General features: G+C 37.8%; 1 protein-coding gene and 1 pseudogene across 9 annotated transcripts; one reads left to right on the plus strand and one right to left on the minus strand.

Annotated features, from left to right (window-relative positions):
* Positions 1–1,941: 1,941 nt before the first annotated feature.
* On the minus strand, positions 1,942–11,148 carry LOC148012593 (uncharacterized; annotated as a pseudogene).
* Positions 11,149–11,608: 460 nt separating this feature from the next.
* On the plus strand, positions 11,609–18,144 carry LOC148012594 (putative galactinol--sucrose galactosyltransferase 2). Of its 9 annotated transcripts, none has more exons than XM_087669682.1 (18): positions 11,609–11,982; positions 12,181–12,359; positions 12,628–12,964; positions 13,122–13,172; positions 13,632–13,968; positions 14,092–14,351; positions 14,439–14,529; positions 14,644–14,692; positions 14,792–14,883; positions 15,118–15,225; positions 15,318–15,452; positions 15,578–15,988; positions 16,072–16,213; positions 16,335–16,402; positions 16,489–16,623; positions 16,883–17,100; positions 17,195–17,283; positions 17,365–18,144. In XM_087669682.1, the coding sequence occupies exons 5-18, from the start codon at positions 13,778–13,780 to the stop codon at positions 17,704–17,706; spliced, it is 2,331 nt and encodes a 776-aa protein (XP_087525808.1). In that variant the 5' UTR covers positions 11,609–11,982; positions 12,181–12,359; positions 12,628–12,964; positions 13,122–13,172; positions 13,632–13,777; the 3' UTR covers positions 17,707–18,144. The 9 variants fall into 9 exon arrangements, with proteins under 9 accessions (XP_087525808.1, XP_087525809.1, XP_087525805.1 ...); XM_087669683.1 differs by having other exon boundaries at positions 12,628–12,702; XM_087669679.1 differs by having other exon boundaries at positions 12,628–13,172.
* Positions 18,145–18,399: the final 255 nt, after the last annotated feature.

Here is an 18,399-nt window from a genome sequence, read left to right on the forward strand (position 1 = left end):
TGGGAAAAAAATAGGACAATTGACTACTTAAAAGTGTAATGATTAGTCTATCTTCATTTGCACAAGATATTGAATGTGAACCTAAAATCCTAGTGATGGGGCAAGAAGATATTCAACTATTCAGCACCATAAAGGTCATTAACACACACACACACACACACACACACACACACACACACACACACACACAAAATGACCTACAAGGTTGATGGTGGATCTAACCATGCCACATATTTCTTAAGAGATTATATAAGAGAGGCTTCACACGTGCCCAAGTTTGTAGTTTGCAAAATATTCACAAATGGCACACAATATAGATTAAGTTTACAAATGTCACCTTTGTTCGTTTGGCGAATGTGACATTTTTTGCTGCATTGAATGCAAAGGGCACTCTTTTGCTTCCCTAGCATTGAGAACTTTGAATCTTCGATTGGTTGGCAAGGGGTCATTTCCATGAGCTTCTGTGACATGGTAGATTAGATTCTTGTTCTCCCTAATCGATTAATATAAGGCTTGGAAGTTGACCATCCAGTATCCTTGAGGGCCTTGAGACGCACTAGGCTACATGGCCGCATGGGGGTTAGTGCTCACAAAAAACTTTTTTCCCATCCAATAGAAAAAAGGAGCAAGCTTAACCCCATCCGATTTAAGGAGATAAATAGCCGATTTTATCACTAAAATGCTAAAAAAATAGCCAATTTTCATCAAGACTAGATTCAATTTCAACCAGTTTTTTAGAATCTTGCCTGAAAAAAATACACTAAAAAGACGGTTTGTTAGCAGTGACGGGGGTATTAATTGTTTTTTTGGAAAAAAAAAAAGAGAACAGCCGCTTGAAAGCGTCAAAGAAAAACAAAGGTCCTCTTTACATCAATTATACGCCGTAAAGTAACGATATTTTGGAGATTCACGTGTCTCTGATAGTCACCACTCACACATTGGACTGGGCTGCTGTGATAAGAACGACACCGAATATCTTATTGTACGCCGGAAGAAGAATCGGGAATCAGGTATCCCCCACGAGAGGTTCTGCTTGGGTCATATTCCGCGTCACACTCACCGGTTCTCTTTCAAGTTTCACCCCAGCTTTTTAACAGTCTCTGACGTAAGCCCGAGTATCTCTTTTATTTTATTTCTTTGAAAATGTCAAAAGGCTTTAAGAAAAGCCTAAGAATCTTATAGGATAAAAATACTTTTAAAATTTTCAAGAAAAGCCTTAAAATTTTAAGATCTGATTGGATAAAACAGGACCCCCTGACAGGCTGACAGTATTGTCGGTAGCCGATATCTACGTGGATGGCTAATATCATGACGTGGATTGTGATACTAATTTTTTTCGTGAAAATAAAATAGTCACGTGGGCAGCGGGACGACGTGGCTTGCAATATTTCGGCGGTGCGCAGTGCTCGAAAAAAACTATTTTCCCAAGGCTTGTGAAACCTTCGAAGTAGCAAACTCATAGGTTTCAAATTTAAATGCAAAGACTTAGGTGAAATAATTTTTTCCTTGATAAAATTAGGGCCAACCCAAATTTTAACACTTCGAAAACTCATTCATTAAATGTTCAAAAGTTTTGTAAAAGACAAATCACAATTTTTATAAGGTCCAAATTGCAATGATATTGAAACATAGTAACAAGATAAATTCCAAAGGAAGTCTTCATTGTATCATTTTGGAGAGACCAAAAGAATATTAGAAAAGGGCTTTCATTTGCCTTTGTGACTCGTAAGTCATGAACTTATACAACATCCATGGCTCTCTAAATATGGCACACTTTCTTTTCATCTTCATATCTTCACCTAGACATGAGAATCCAAAAGAACACCAAAGTAGCTTATAGAAATTGTGATTTGTGAATCAATACATGGATTATAATGCTTATTTTACATTTTAATCAACATCAGAGATGTGAGCATGCCTTGAAGACTTCACATCATTGTGTCATAATGTAATTGCTTTGTCAAAGTCAAACTCAGACATTGGAGGACCTTCAATAGAAATTCTCATTAAAGTACATGTGCTTTTAGTAGTAAGAGAATTTCTTAATTTTCTCTTAATCACATTTTGGATGCTAAAGCCACACTCACAAATAGCAGTGCTACAACATTGTACTAAGGCTACTTAAGCAAGCTTTAATAATGATCCATATTTCTCTCTCAAAGTTTCATTATTACTAATATAGCACCATGTGCTTTTAAAATTCCATCCTTTCCATTCAACTGTTTTCTCACACAAATAGGATCAATAATTCTTTCAAAAAACATGCCCCCTTTTAAAGTTTGATCTACCCCATAAAATTTTATGATATTTTCTATTTCATCACCTCCATAATTCTTTAGTTCTTTTCTAAACTCTTTGGTAGGAGGATAACATGTTGAAGACAACAGTTTAAAGTGACCTAGGATTGAGCTATCATCAAATCTTTTTCTCAAGTTCCCTATAACATGAGTAGTGAAGGTCTTCTAAAAAGCTATTGCTTTCTCAAGGTCAGAGCCACTTTGATCATGCACAAGCTCAATGCTCCTATACTTAGGACCTCTTATGGAAAATCTCAACTCATATAGAAGACCTTTTGAGGGCCCATAGTTAGGAATAAAGGGATATCCACAACTATGTAACTCTAGGGCATTAAGATCCAAGCTAGGTCTCATGATAAACTCTAACTCCATAGCCACTATTTCTGCATCTACTATGCCAAGGATTGCAGTGACATCTACATATGTTTTTTGGAAAAGTTTACTCAGGCTTGTAAAAATGGGAAAATAGATCTCCTAAGAAATGTACGACATATATAAATTCAAATGAGGAAACTTTAGCAAGAATTGAGCTATTTTCTACCTTCAAATACTCGAGCAATGGTTTAACCAAGTCACAAAACTTGCAAAGGACTTTATGTCTACTTAACCAACGAATTGAGTGTATTATATCAAGATAAAAAAAGTCAAGTCAAACTCTTGTTGTAAAACCTTAAGCTTTTCTATTCGAATAGTACTTTTTCTAAAGAGAGTTGCAAATTCATTCAAAGTGGAATCTACATGTTTTGCCTATGAAAATTTTGCAATTGCCTTACTAGCACAAAGGAGTGGTACGCGAATCGGATGTTGGATGCGTGCGTAGCAAGCACCCGAAGGTCCTCAAGAACAAAAGAACTCTACTAAAGCGCATAAAATAAGAAGAAAGATTTGCATGACATGAAGAAAAGAGACAAATTGGATATAATCTCCCCCGTGCTTTGTGTGAGCACTCCACAAGGCATGTATTTATAAATTTATTAATCTCCAAGCTCAAAAATAGCCCAATTTTATAATTAGTATGCTTTGGCTTTTGTGTTTGCTTTTGTCCAAATAAAGAATAAAGTGGTTGGGCATTCCAAAAGTTGGGTTGTGCCAAAATACAATGTCCAATAATGAAATATTTAAATCGAGCATCTATGCGCATACAAAATAATAAATATTTATCAATCGCTTTAATAAATAAGCGCATCTAAATAAATATTAGCGCCATGTCTTTAATGATAAAGCGCACGCCCATAAAAAATGATAATTTCTTCTAGGTAATTTGAATACATGCTATCCCCCAATGCTTCCCAACACCACTGCCACTTACTCTACACATCAACTGAAGCATTCACAATTGTTAGATAATAATAAAATTAAACCGATAAAAGTGAATACCTAGCAGTCTTCAACTACAAAATAAATAAATAGGTTGGAACTTTGTCCTAACATTAATTTAATACGAGTGCACTATAAACTCATAAATGTCCATTAATTTAAATATGTATTTTGCAAAAGCACCCTTTGTGGAATCACCCACATGCACATTAAATTAATTTAATGCCCAAAAAGGACATGCGCCTATGTCAACTTCTCGCACAAGGAATCCACCTTGTGTACGAGCCCTGGCAAATAAATATAGTTTTACAAAATCCACCACAAAACCTCATGGAATCCACCGTAGAATAAAAACCTCACGGAATCCACCATGGAATATGTCTCCCCGTGGTCTCACGGAATCCACCATGGAATATACCTCCTGGCATCATACCCCCGAGGCGGGATAGCAATTGTCCTCAATTGCTATTAGATCAATGTGGAGCAAGTAATGAGGGGTAAGCACTTAGGTCGCGGGTGTGCATCCATTGGGCCTCTTCAACAGTATGATTTTTAAAATTTATCAAATATCTAAAATATCTATGGCCAGTTCTAGTGGTCATAAAGTCTGTATTTAGAATAGTTTCAGGTTCAAGTATTTCAGCTTCTTCTTCTAACAAAGGAGGGTTTTCATAAACAGGGTGAACAGGTAATTGGCCTCTAAAAGCTCATAGTAAACTAATATGAAAAGTATTATGAATTTTCCACTGTTGGGATAGTTGTAATTTAAATGCATTGTCATTGATTTTGTGAATGATTTTGAAAGGTCCATAAAATCTAGGGGCTAACTTAACAACAAAGTGTTTCTCAACACTTTGTAATCTTCTCTTTTCAATGCATAACCAAACATAATCATCAATATTGAAACTCATGGCTTTTCTTCTCTTCTTTGCTTGTTTAGTGTATGATTGCTGGGCTTTCGCAAGCATATCTTTAACTTCGGAAAAAATAGTAGCATGTGTATTGGCAATATCGTCAGTAGCTTTAACTTTGTTTAACAACAATGTAACAGGTGTAGGCAATCGATATCCATAAATGATTTCAAAAGGTGCTTTATGTGTAGCTATATATGGTGTATTATTGTATGCAAATTAAAGTAAATGCAGGTGTGTATCCCATGTTTGTGGTTTTGAAATTGTATATGCATACAAAAGATCTAATATTGTACTGTTAGTAGCTTTTGTTTGCCCATTGGTTTTAGGATGAAATGTAGATGAGAAATCATTCTTAGTATCTAAATTAGCAAACAAGGTAGTCCAAAAATTATTATAGAATCTAGAATCACGATCTAAAATAATAACTTTTGGCAAACCATGATTAGTGAAAATAGTCTTCAAAAAGAATTATGCAGCTTAAGATGCAATTAATATTTTCTTGCATGGTAGGTAATATGCATGTTTGCTCAATCGATCTACAATAGTCCAAATCATATCATGATTAGCTTGTGTGTTAGGCAAACCAGTTATACAATCCATTGAAATATGTTCCCACAATTGTTCAAGAATTGGTAAAGACATTAACAAACCATATTGCTTAACATGGTGTCGCTTAACTCGTTGACAAATTAAACATTCAGAAATAAAGTTAGAAACATCAGATTCCGATTGTGGCCAGTAAAAATCTTCAACTAATGTTCTTAAAGTAGAAATAATACCTCTATGGCCTTGATATGGGGGACAATGAATTTCGTGCGACACAAATGATCTAAATGGAACAGTGACACACAATCTTTTCTCATAAAACATAAATCCATCAAAATAAGACAAAGAATCAATCGAAATCTAGTTATTAGCAACTAATTTATTTCAATCAACTTGAAAACTAGGGTCTTGGTCATAGGTATCTTTCATAGGGATAAGAGAATCAAAAGATAGAACGGAAATATTATGGATATTTGGTCTTCTACTCAATGCATCGGCAACAACATTCTCTTTTTCGGGTTGATATTGGATAAGTGGATGGAAACTTTGAATGAAAGCAACTCATTTAATATGACAGTCAAAGATTTGTGGCAGACTAAGAAGATGTTTGATACTTTGTTAGTCAGTTTTGATCATGAATTCAGATCCCATTAGATAGTGTTTCCATTGACGTAAAGCATGTACTACAGCTAACAATTCCTTATCATAGGTAGAATACTTCAGCTTAGAGGGTTTAATTTTGCAACTAGAATAGGCTATGGATGTGAATCTTGCATAAGGGCAACTCCTATTCCAAATTCGCTAGCATCAGTGACTACTAGAAAGAATGGTCGATTAAAGTCAGGTAATTGTAAAACATGTGCATGTGTTAAAGTATATTTCAATAAATCAAAAGACTTTTGCTGATTATCAAACCAATTATATGCAACACCTTTCTTTAATAATTTCGTTAAAGGTAATGCAAGCAATGAAAATTTGAAATTGCTTCTATCTTTTTAGGATAAACTTGAATACTATCAGAAGAAACAATATGTCCTAAGTATTCAATTTGGATTTGGAAAAATTCACTCTTTTCAGGGTTAGCATATAATTGATTCTCTTTCAATAATTTGAAAACCAAAGATAAATGTTCATAATGCTCATTTTTATTTTTACTGAAAACCAATATGTCATCAAAGAAAACAATTACATAATGCTGATGCTTCAAAAATATTTGATTTATCATACGACTGAATATGGCTGGTGCATTAGTCAAACCAAAAGGCATAACAAGGAATTCATAATGACCAAATTAAATTCTAAATGTGGTTTTGAAAATGTCACGTGTATCCAATCGTACTTGATGATATCCAGATTTGAGGTCTATTTTGCTAAAAATAGTGGCTCCTTGTAGTTTATCCATGAGATCGTCTATCCTAGGGATCGGATATCTATTCTTGATAGTGATCTTGTTTAGGGCACGATATCAATGTACATCCTATAGGCATTATTTTTCTTCTTGACTAGCAGAAAGGAGAACTATTGGGCCTAATAAGTCCTCGGGTTAACAATTCTTCAACTTGGGCTTGGATTTCTTTTTGTTCAATTTGATTATGTCCATAAGGTGCTTCACATGGTGGTTGTGAACCTGTAATTGAATCTATTTTATGATATTCAAGGCATGTAGGTGGTAAACTAGGGGGTAAATCAGTAACAAAACAATCTTTAAATTGTGAAAAAAATTGTGCATGCCTAGGATGCATCTGATTTTTCTTAGCTTCAATTTCATTCACCCATATTAAGTATGATTTGCTACATTTTCTTAATGCACGTTTAGCATGTGTGTGACTAAGCAATGGAAAATCATCAAGAGTATGTGTTTCATGTAATGTGATTTGTCTTTTATTAGAATGAATTTTCATTGAATGTGTGGAATAATCTATATCGTGATTATATTTATGACACCAAGGCATTCCTAAAATAATGTCACTAGCTTGCAAAGGCACAACCAAGAAATTTCTGTGCTCAACATAATCACCAAATTTAATTTCTAAATCATGAACTTCTTATGTACCATTGTATCTAGTGCCTAAGAATGTAGCTTTTATGCGATAATGAGTTGGAACAATATATAAATTTAATTCTTTTAGCAACTTTGTAGAAATAAAATCATGTGTGCTCCCATCATCATGTAAAACAATCTTTTCGTGACCATGCACAAGACATTTCATCGTTAATAATGAATGAAGATTTGGCATACTTGGTAAAGTATCTGAAGTAGTATCGATATTATCATCATCTTCTGTGAGATCTGACATTTTTTCATGGTCTTCATCTTCAGTTGCTCCCAAGTAGTTGATGTGAACAGTTGGCTTCTTGGATTGACAGTTTACTACTAAGTGTCCAAGTTGTTGACACTTGTAGCAAACTATAGGCTTGGCTTTGGAAACATTATTGGTAATGGTTGGAAGTTTAGGTATGTTGGGATTTGGCTGGAAAGAAGGCTTAGGATTTGAATTTATGTTTGATGGTAAAGTAGGGGGTCGCGTCTAGGATTTATGAAAAGAAGAAGGAACAAAGCGATTTTGATTGAATTTTTGAAAGTTAGAATTGAATTGCTTTGTACCGAAGTTACTGTTAGTTGAAGATTGTTGTGGTCGCTTTTCTCGTCTACGATTTTTTTCTTCAGCATCATGGGCCAAAGAAATCACATTCTCCAAAGTCTTTGGCTTGAACATGTTCACTTCCGCATAGAAGTGACCAAGTAAACCGGACATATACTTACACTTGTGGATCGCCTCAGGAACATCTTCAAGCATTTGAAGTTGTAGTAAGGCACTCCAGAAACGCTCAGTGTATTGCGTATATAGGTTCACGATCTCTTTGTTGCAAAAGATTTCACTATTTGATTGTTTTTTCATGGAAATGAGGTGAAAGAAAATTTTACAAAAAATTCTTTTGAAAGTCCTTTCAAGTAGTAGGACAATCAATACTCTTATGGACAATTGTCGACCATAAGGATGCTCTATTCACTAAATGGTTAGTGACACATTTGAGTTTATCTTTCTCAGCATACTGCTCTTCATGGAAGTAATAATCAAACTAACTGATAAAAGCGAGAATAGTTTTTCCATCACATAGCCCATTAAAAGTACGGAATTTGAAATTTATTTTACTTATCTTGGCTTCTTTCCTGATAGACTATGCTTTGAGTGCCGCATCGATCGTATATCAAATAACATCTTTGGGTTGCGCTCCATCTTGATCAGCACCAGTGGATCATTGAAGAGTAGCCAATTGAGCTTGCAAAGTTTGACGTGCTCTTCATTTCTCTTGAAGTTGCATCATAATGAGGTCCAATTTCTGCTCCATAGTTGGTTCCGGTAAATCACCTTCGGCCATAAAATCTTCCTTAGTTTGATTGGACATCCTGCAAAATCTCTAACAACCTCACACACTCGAAATCTCGTTAAAGGGATGAGCGTAGCTGAAGTTTGGGTTTAGAAGGCTTGGCTTTTTGTGATCTTGCTTCTTTTGTGGGTACGAAAATTGATGGTCTTTTTCCAACAAATAATTCTTCCATGTAGACTGTGTATAACAATCTGCTTGTTGGAAATTGTCGCTGTCACAGCGCAAGTGTGAACAGAGGCTTGTTGAAGTTGCAAAGCGGGTTCGAGGTTAATTCAGTGTGAACAACTGCTATGGAAAGGTTTAAGTTGAAAAATTTTGAAGCTTTAGAAAGCTTAATAAGCTTAAGCTTTATTAAAAGCTTAATCAAATCGTTTTGGCAGCACGCAGGACAAGAGGACGTTGATGCCAAATTCGCGCCGTTGAGAATATCCTCCCGCCCCCGCTAACATTTGAATTGGAGAGCTTAAGCTTTGTAAAGCTTAAAAGCTAATCTTAATAAAGTTTTTTTCTTCTCTGTGTCTTTTGAAAAAAAAAAAGTCTTGATACAAGAGCTTGGGAAGTGATCCTCCATTGCTAGAGAGTGATCCTTCACGATCCAACAACACAACAAGGGGTTCTTTACCGCCAAGAACACGATGGTATTGACGGTTCATCGCGAGACTGCCTGTAAAGCTCGTTCATTCTAGAAGTTTCACCTTCACGCGACATGATAAGTGATTGGAAGCCTTGATCTTAGCTTCACTTTGATACTACTAGTACGTGAATCGGATGTTAGATGCGTGTGTAGCGAGCACCGGAAGGTCCCTAAGAACAAAGAACTCTACTAAAGCGTATAAAACAAGAAGAAAGATTTGTACGACATGAAGAAAAGAGACAAATTGGCTACAATCTCCTCCCATGCCTTGTGTGAGCGCTCCACAAGGCATGTATTTATAAATTTATTAATCTCTAAGCTAAAAAATAGCCCAATTTTACTTTTGTGTTTGCTTTTGTCCAAATAAAGAATAAAGCGATTGGACACTCCAAAAGTCGGACTGCGCCCTAATACAATGTCAAATAATGAAATATTTAAACCGAGCGCCTATGCGTATATAAAATAATAAATATTTATCAAGCGCTTCAATAAACAAGCGCACCTAAATAATTAGTGCCACGCCTTTAATGATAAAGCGCACGCCCATAAAAAATGATAATTTCTTCTAGGTAATTTGAATACACGCTATCTCCCAGTGCTTCCCAACACCACCATCGCCTGCTTTCCACATCAACTGAAGCATTCACAATTGTTAGAAAATAGTAAAATTAAACCAACAAAAGTGAATACCTAGCAGTCTTCAGCTACAAAATAAATAAATAGGTTGGAACTTTGTCCTAACATTAATTTAATACGAGTGCACTCTAAACTCACAAACGTCTATTAATTTAAATATGTATTTTTTAGAATCACCCATGTGCATATTAAATTAATTTGACGCCTAAAAAGGATAAGTGTCCTTGTCAACTTCTCGCACAAGGAATCCACCTTGTGTACGAGCCCCGGTGAATAAATATAATTTTACAAAATCCACCACAAAACCTCATGGAATGCACCGTGGAATATGCTTCCTGGCATCAGTTAGTGAGATATGCAACACAATGTATAGCTATTAGAAATACATATGTATCCTTTAACCTTCTTGCAACTCCATCTTTTTTACCAATCATAATTGAAGCACCATCAGAACCAAAACTAATCAATTTTTTCTCATCAAGGTTATGCTCTAATAGCAACTTTTTCAATGAGGCAAAAAGTCCACTAGAAGTTCGATCACCAACCTCTAAGAGGTCTAAAAATGAGACTTTTGATTTATGATTTTTTATATAAGAAACATAAACAATTAAGCTATCTTCCACCGATATGTCGGTTGATTCATCTATCATGATACCATAATAAGGTGATTGCCTAACATATGTAATGTAACTTTCCTCTAGTTCTTTTCCTATGTATTGGGTAAAGGTGGCACAAGATTTATCATTACTATACATGTTATTTGGAATATTTAGGGTCTTGTACTCCTTAAGAAGGTTAAGGGTAGGAACAAATTTTGTAAAAGCAAGGTTATTTTGTGCTACAAAGTAAGCAACTCGAAACAAATTTTTCATGGTATCCTCTACAACCTCAAAATGTTTAGATACTCCCATTTCAAAACTTTTTTTCCACTGTGCAATGCTCATGACAATTTTCGGTGTCTCTTGGATTGGGCATGATCCACTAATGCACTATGTTGAATATTAATAGCCCCTATGGTTCCAAATTAATTTTTACAATGTTTATCTTCATTACAAATTCTACAAAAAATTATTGCTTGGTTTTTATCAAAATCAAGCCATTCAAACTCTGATTTCCATTTATCGTTTGAAAGCAACCTAGCTCTTTTACGACGATTAGCTTCATTGATTCCAAGGTCTTGTACTTCAACTTCATTTGCTTTCTCATCATTGACCACATTTTCTAATTTTTTCTTTCCTTTATCATTATTGACTACAATATGCTTTGAAAAACCAGGCAAGCCAAGTAAAGTCGTTTGTTTAGATAATCTTGAAGTCATTGGAAAGACTTACTCGATAGTTGAAATGTAAAACTAAGATAAAATCGAAAGTCACATCTTAAGGTCACAACTAGCTCATAATATGTAGTGCTTGAAGGTATTCCTTTAAGAAATAAAACTTGTCAAATAAAACATAATGAATATATATTACTTATAATGCATTATCTAAATAAAAAAGAAAAAAGAGAGCAAAAGAGAGAGCTTAAAATCAAACCTTTTTGTGTTTGATGACCAATCCTCTTTGAAAGTTTATAGCCTTCTTTGCAACATGCACAAAATTCAAATCCTCTTTGTTTGTGATAAAAACATAGAGATGATTAATTAACCTCTTTTTCAAAATCAAACAATTAAATTAACTACATGTGATGCCAATGATTCTAGCAACTTAGCTGTTGTTGGAATTGCTTTGTGCCTATCATGCTACGTGAGTCGTGACGCGTCATGAGTCTATTGACTCGTGAGCATTGAGGACTCGTCATTGGTCAATCAAATTTCGATAACATAGGTGAACAGGTCAGGAGTCAGGACTCAATTTCAATTATATAGGTCATAGGTGGGGAGTTGGGACTCACGACTCAACAAGTTGTGTGACCTGTCACGCGAGAGAGATAGAGAGATTGATTCATCACACTGATTAGTGAACGCATTTGCTTGGAAGTTGCAGCCTGCAAGGTCACAGACTCGCGAGTCCTCAGCTTAAGTTCTCCACCTCTTTTTTTCTCTCTCTCGCAGAGTTGTGGGCTCTGAGCTCTCTCTCTCTCTCTCTCTCTCTCTCTCTCTCTCTCTCTCTCTCTCTCTCTTTGTGTATTCACCCTGCCTGCACCAAAAAACAACTCTACTACAACGGCGACAAAAATACAAGGCCGTGCCACCAACGAAAAAATGGAGCTGCAAGACAAAGTCGTCCAGACTCATGACTCGCTTGATGTTGTCAGTTCACACACACACACACACACACACACTCTCTCTCTCTCTCTCTCTCTCTCTCTCTCTCTCTCTCTCTCTCTCTCTCATTCATACAAGGTGAAGGCTACAACCTACGCTTACAGAAAAGAGGCTTGCCGCTTCACATAGCACTGTAGACATGTCACTGCAACTATTGATTCGAGTACCATTCTCAACCTTCAGATTCTATAACGACAGACACATAAGAGGGCAAGAAAGAGAGAAGCAATTACATACCAAAGTTTGAGCTCAAGTCTTGAGCTAAGCAAGAGCACATTTACTTGTTCATGAGTCATGACTGGCGACATGAGTCAGAGAACAAAGAACTTGAAAAGATAAGATTGCAAATTGCAATTTGAGCGGTGAGCCTCTAGGTGGAAAATTGTGGTTTTTATCCTTGTAGTTCTTTCTTTTTTTAGAATGTAAGGTTTACATTTTTAAAATTATAAAACATATTGATTTTAAAATAATAGATAAATTAATGATTTATGTGAACTTCATATACACTAAAAACCCGAATTTCTACAATAAAAATATGAAAAACTATTAACTATAATACTCTAAGGCAGGCCGAACCTTCAAAAATAAAAAAATTTAGGCGAAATCTCAAAATTGAAGGTGTGATTACAGTAAACCTAGGTTTTTTTCGAGCACTGGCGGTGCGCGTCTGGCCTATTCGGTGAAGGGAGGAACGGGTCCCTGGAGGTGAGCCTTTGCGTAAGCACGTGTTCACGCGGGCGGGGTGCATTTGAATTACTCTCGGCGCTCGGTCGCGTGCTCGAGGGCTAAAGAGCGAGTCTGCGGCGGTCGTCACACCGAGAGAGGGGACTCGATGCCCCTCTTTCTCTCCGGTCTAATTTTCGTGGCGGCCGAAATTGGCGGCACGAAATCTCCCCTAAAATGAGGAGACCGCTCGGCTCCCCTATATAAACCCGATCTCTTCCAAGTTCCCATCTCTCTACCTCGTGTATCTTTAATCCGTCACCCTGTCTCTCTATTTTTGATTTGTCTTTGTTTCACATCTCTCATTCACTTATTTAATCCTCCTCCTCCTTGGAGATTCACACATATCAATCTCCAGTTCATATTCTTCATTCACTCTCATTCAGGTATCTGCTTTTCAGGCTTCTGATTCTTATCGAAGGCTCCGAACCCTCGTGTCGCTTGGAGCACAGGTAGCTCTTTGTTTCCATCATCTCTTTCGATGCATGTCTGCTTTCTTGAAAGATGCACGTCAAATTCAGTGCAGTAGTAGCATAGCCATCTCTCTTTCTTAGGTCTCTGGCCCCTCATGGTAATTTTCCTTTAGAAGACCCATCAAGAATTATCGACCATCAAATTATCAGGAGCCCAATACAGGGGAGAGGAAAAGGCATTGATCCCTGGCCCATTCGCCCTCTATCTTGATCGCTTCCGGTGTCAATTGATTTTGCCTTTACGTATGCTCCGTGCGGTTTCAAATGCGCAAAGGCATAAGCAGGGAGTACAAATGCCTCAATTAGCAAGCAGCATTCACCATAGCCAGCCACACAGCACCATCCTGCGCTGTATCTTTTCCGGGCTGCCGTGGCCCACACCTGCTACATCTTATCAGAAAACTCATCCCTTTCTCCCACATTCTTCTTTCTTTACAGGTACAGCTAGCTTCTCCATCTCTGCAAAACTACAAGAAGACTCAAAACGCATCTGCCACCAGAAGAAGCAAGCTCGGTTGAAACACGTGCTTTGCGCTCATCTGCTTGAAGCAGAGGCCCCTCCTCTGGTCTCTGAAGACGAAACAATGACTGTGACGGCAGGAATTTCCATTTCCAATGGTCAGCTCATCATCAAAGGCAACAAGATATTGACCCAGGTGCCTGAAAATGTGACCTTGACTCCTAGCACTGGCCTCGATGTGGTGCAAGGAGCATTTCTGGGTGCATCATCACCAAATGCCAATAGTCACCATGCCTTCACTCTTGGTGTTCTGAAGTAAGTAGGAAAATTGTATGTTCTATTTCCATCAATTTCCATTCGACTTTCTGTTCAAAATACTTAACAAGTTAGCACCTGTGTCATATCAGGGCCTTTTACTGATGCCTAAGTTGGGTGCAGCGATCTTCGTTTCCTGTGCTGCTTTAGATTCAGCCTATGGTGGATGACCCAGAGAATGGGTACCTCTGCCAAGGATATTCCTCTAGAGACGCAGTTTTTGCTGCTGGAGAGCAAAGATGGATCTTCTGTGACACTGGGAGACGATGACAATGAGGAGCCTGAGACACTGTATACAGTCTTCTTACCGCTGATTGATGGATTATTTCGGACAGCACTGCAGGGAAATGACAATGATGAGCTACAATTCTGCATGGAGAGTGGTATGCTCCTCTGTCTCCAACTATTTTGGCTCGGCATCTGAAACTTTTAAAGTGTGTGGACTTCATACTTCTGCTTGTTTTCCACAGGTGATACAGCTGTTAAAGCAAATGGGGGATCACACTGCATTTTCCTTCACACTGGAACCAATCCTTTTGATGTGATAGCAGAGGCAGTGCAGTAAGTCCATTGCCGTCTTTATCTGCTGTTAAGAGTTGCAAAAATTAATTCTCTTGCTTTTCATTCTACTTGCCTAGCTTATATTCATTATCTCTGCGAACTGGATGATCTCAGATCTGTGGAGATGCATATGCAAACATTTCAGCGCCGAGAAGCAAAAAAGGTATCAAATGTTTGCAATGCACAGGCTATGAGAGTTGTTGAATGTTTGCTTGTGATATTCATGACAAGCTTGTCATATATATGACGTGCTTATTAATAGGTGCCCGGGATTCTCGACTGGTTTGGGTGGTGTACATGGGATGCTTTCTACACTGATGTATCGGCTGATGGAGTGAGACAAGGCTTGAAAAGGTAGATCACACACAGAAAGGACATGTAGGGCATTTTTTTGTTATTCACATTGAATAGTTTGGCTGGTGCTGATGGTTGCTAAAGCTGATAGCATGCTGGAAATTGATTTGTGCAGCATGTACAGATAGTCAATATCTGTACAACCTGCTGTGTGTTGCTTTTGATTAGATACAGCTCTTGCTCTAGTATAGTGGAGCCCAACCAGTAAACCACGCAATTTGCACATTTTTGCAGTCTAAGTGAAGGAGGAACTCCAGCACGGTTTCTGATTATTGATGATGGGTGGCAGTCAGTTGTGAATGATGATGATCAATTATCTGGAGAAGCAACTGCAGGGACACAGTAAGTTCTTTTAGGACGTTTTTGCAGTTATATAACACTATACAGTTGGATTCAAAAATAGTTGTACTCAAAATATTGTTATACTTACTCAGGCTGGCCAAAAGATTGACCAATATCAAAGAGAATTACAAGTTTCAGAAAGATGGCAAAGATGGGGAGAGGCAAGAGGATCCAGCATTAGGCCTGCAGCACGTGGTCCGTGAGATGAAAGATACCTTCGACTTGAAGTAAGTTCCAACCCTGCTCTACGTTTTGTGAATCTATGGAGATATAAGAAGGTATTGGTAAGGATGTCTTTGGATAGTTTAATTTGGCCATGGTTACTCACCTGAGTTTCTTTTTATGACTCTAGGTATGTTTATGTATGGCATGCGATAACTGGTTACTGGGGAGGGATCAAGCCAGGTGTTGCTGAAATGGATCATTATGAAACTGCCTTGGCTTACCCAACACATTCTCCAGGAGTGCTATATAATCAGCCTAACATGAATGTCGACAGCCTTACTGTCAATGGACTTGGGCTTGCTCATCCAAATAAGGTTTTCCAGTTTTATAATGAGCTACACTCGTACCTAGCTGCAGCTGGAGTGGATGGGGTAAAGGTTGATGTTCAGAACATCTTAGAAACTCTAGGTACTGGTTTCGGGGGCAGAGTGTCATTGACAAGACATTACCACCAAGCACTTGAAATGTCTGTTGCTCGAAACTTTCCCGACAATGGATGTATTGCTTGTATGAGTCACAATACAGATGGACTCTACAGGTAAGAAGACATGAGGTTTAACATTGGTAAAACGTATTTGTTAATGTGTGAGAGGGAAATTACTGACTTGTCTTTCTGTGCAGCATCAAGCAAACTGCCATTGTTAGAGCTTCAGATGACTTCTGGCCTCGAGATCCTGCATCACATACTATCCATATTGCTTCGGTGGCTTACAATAGCCTTTTCCTTGGAGAATTCATGCAGCCTGATTGGGATATGTTCCAGGTATCTATCACTGCTTGGGAGCCTCTTATGTCTGCATTGGCAGTTTATATTACCTTATAGGTATTTCTGTTTCTTGGTAACTGCATTTGCAGAGATTAATAACTTATATGTTTTGCTGCAGAGTCTTCATCCAGCTGCAGCATATCATGCAGCAGCTCGAGCTATCGGTGGTTGCCCACTTTACGTCAGGTTCTTATCTTCCCTTTGACCATTTTCCTTGCAGACTGTTTGGTCTCCTTTGATGTCCTAACCATTCATTTACAATGCTAATGCAGTGACAAGCCTGGAAACCACGACTTTGATTTGTTGAGGAAATTGATTCTTCCAGATGGTTCAATACTACGTGCACAACTCCCTGGACGGCCAACTAGGGATTGTCTTTTCACTGACCCTGCTAGAGATGGGAAAAGGTAAGTTTCCAGTACACTGTATGCAAGCTGCATGTTAAACTTTTTATAAGTCTTACAAGCAATGCTTTATACGATTTCGCTTGTTTTTATGGGCTATCCATGGCACTCTTAGACATGATCATATCACTATCATGTCTTTGCCTCTCTCACTGTCATGTCTTTAAGGCAAATCAGCTTTCTGCTGCATGAGGCTACTATTGTTGTTGCTGTCATTGTCTTGTATCAAAATGAAAGTCTTAACCCTGGCTCTATTGTGCAGCCTTTTGAAGATCTGGAATATGAATAGATATACAGGGGTTTTGGGTGCATTCAACTGCCAGGGAGCAGGCTGGTGTAAAGTGGACAAAAAGAACCTCATTCATGATGCGGATCCAGAATCAGTCAGTGGAAGTGTCCGTGCAATAGACATAGACTCTCTGGAAAAACTTGCTCCAAAGGGTTGGACAGGAGAGTGTGCTCTGTATTCTCAGAGAGGAGGTAGTTGATCTCATCTGCTTGTCTGACGTTGGCTTGATAAGCATGCCTTTTTTGTGCTTCTGTAATTGTTTTCATGGCTGTCAAATATCTGCAGGTGAGCTTGTATGCCTCCCAAAGAATGCTGTTCTACCAGTTACTTTGGAAGTCCTGGAATTTGAACTCTACACAGTGTCACCTGTTAAGGTATCAGAATTCAATCTTATTGTTGGTAGGTGACCCTGATGCCAGATTTTAACTTTTTGAATATTCGTTCTTGTCTTACAGAGACTGAACTCCTATGCCGCTTTTGCACCCCTTGGTCTCATTGAGATGTTTAACTCAGGAGGTGCAATTTATGAACTAGACTACCAGTCCCATGAAGATAATGAGAAGGGAGGCAATGGTACAGTGAAGAATGGATGTAACGGTACAATGATGCCCAGTGCATTGATCAAAATGACAGTCCATGGATCTGGCAAATTTGGAGCATATTCATCAGTAGAGCCAAAGGAGTGTTTGGTGAACAATGTCACCACTGATATTGCATACGACCCTAAAACTGGACTAGCGACATTTGTGGTGCCTGAACTAGATGGCCTATTTCAAGATGTGGTCATCAAAGTCTGATGGGGGAAAAAGTTTTGACAACCGGTTATCTGCATCCAAACACCTTGCATACCTCATCATCTATTGTCCAGGCAAGCATTTTGTTTTGGAGAAAGCTTAAATTCATTGCTGGTTCATGCAACCATTTTGCAGGACTAAGCAGGAATTGATTGCCTAATTAATGATTCATGATATCGTTGTTGCACTTTGTGCAACACAATTCAAAGATTGCGGCCTTCGATCAGTCAAAAGTAGGAAGCAAAAGGAATGCTTACTCTTGCTGGTGGCCCACTATGCTGCTATGTTTTAGGTTACTTTGCCTTTCTCCCATCACAGCAGGAAACACATTGGTTTCTTAGCTGCTATAGGCCTTGTTTTTTGTTAGGTCTGTGAGAAAAGGCTGTTGTACACCTAAAGTTTCTCGAAATGGAATAAAGTTCAAAGCAATTCTCTCTCAAATCTAGTCATTTGACTCTAATATTTCATGTGACATGCTTACACTTAGGGTCAAGAAGCATTGCAGTTTCATGCCTACATTTGGGTTCAAGAAGCATTGTTTTTTGAAACTCACTAATGCACCTTTCAAATCGTAAATGAAGCTATGGATTCCTAACAATTGGGCTATGCCATAGTGTGAGTACTAAAACACTCGTTGAGTCTTTGGGTATCAATTATGCAGTATATGAAATAAACTTTTTTGAAGGATGAACCATT

Source organism: Lygodium microphyllum, chromosome 27 (genome assembly GCF_053477565.2).
Source record: "Lygodium microphyllum isolate KBCC chromosome 27, Lygodium_microphyllum_v1.1.10, whole genome shotgun sequence".
NCBI lineage: Eukaryota > Viridiplantae > Streptophyta > Polypodiopsida > Schizaeales > Lygodiaceae > Lygodium > Lygodium microphyllum.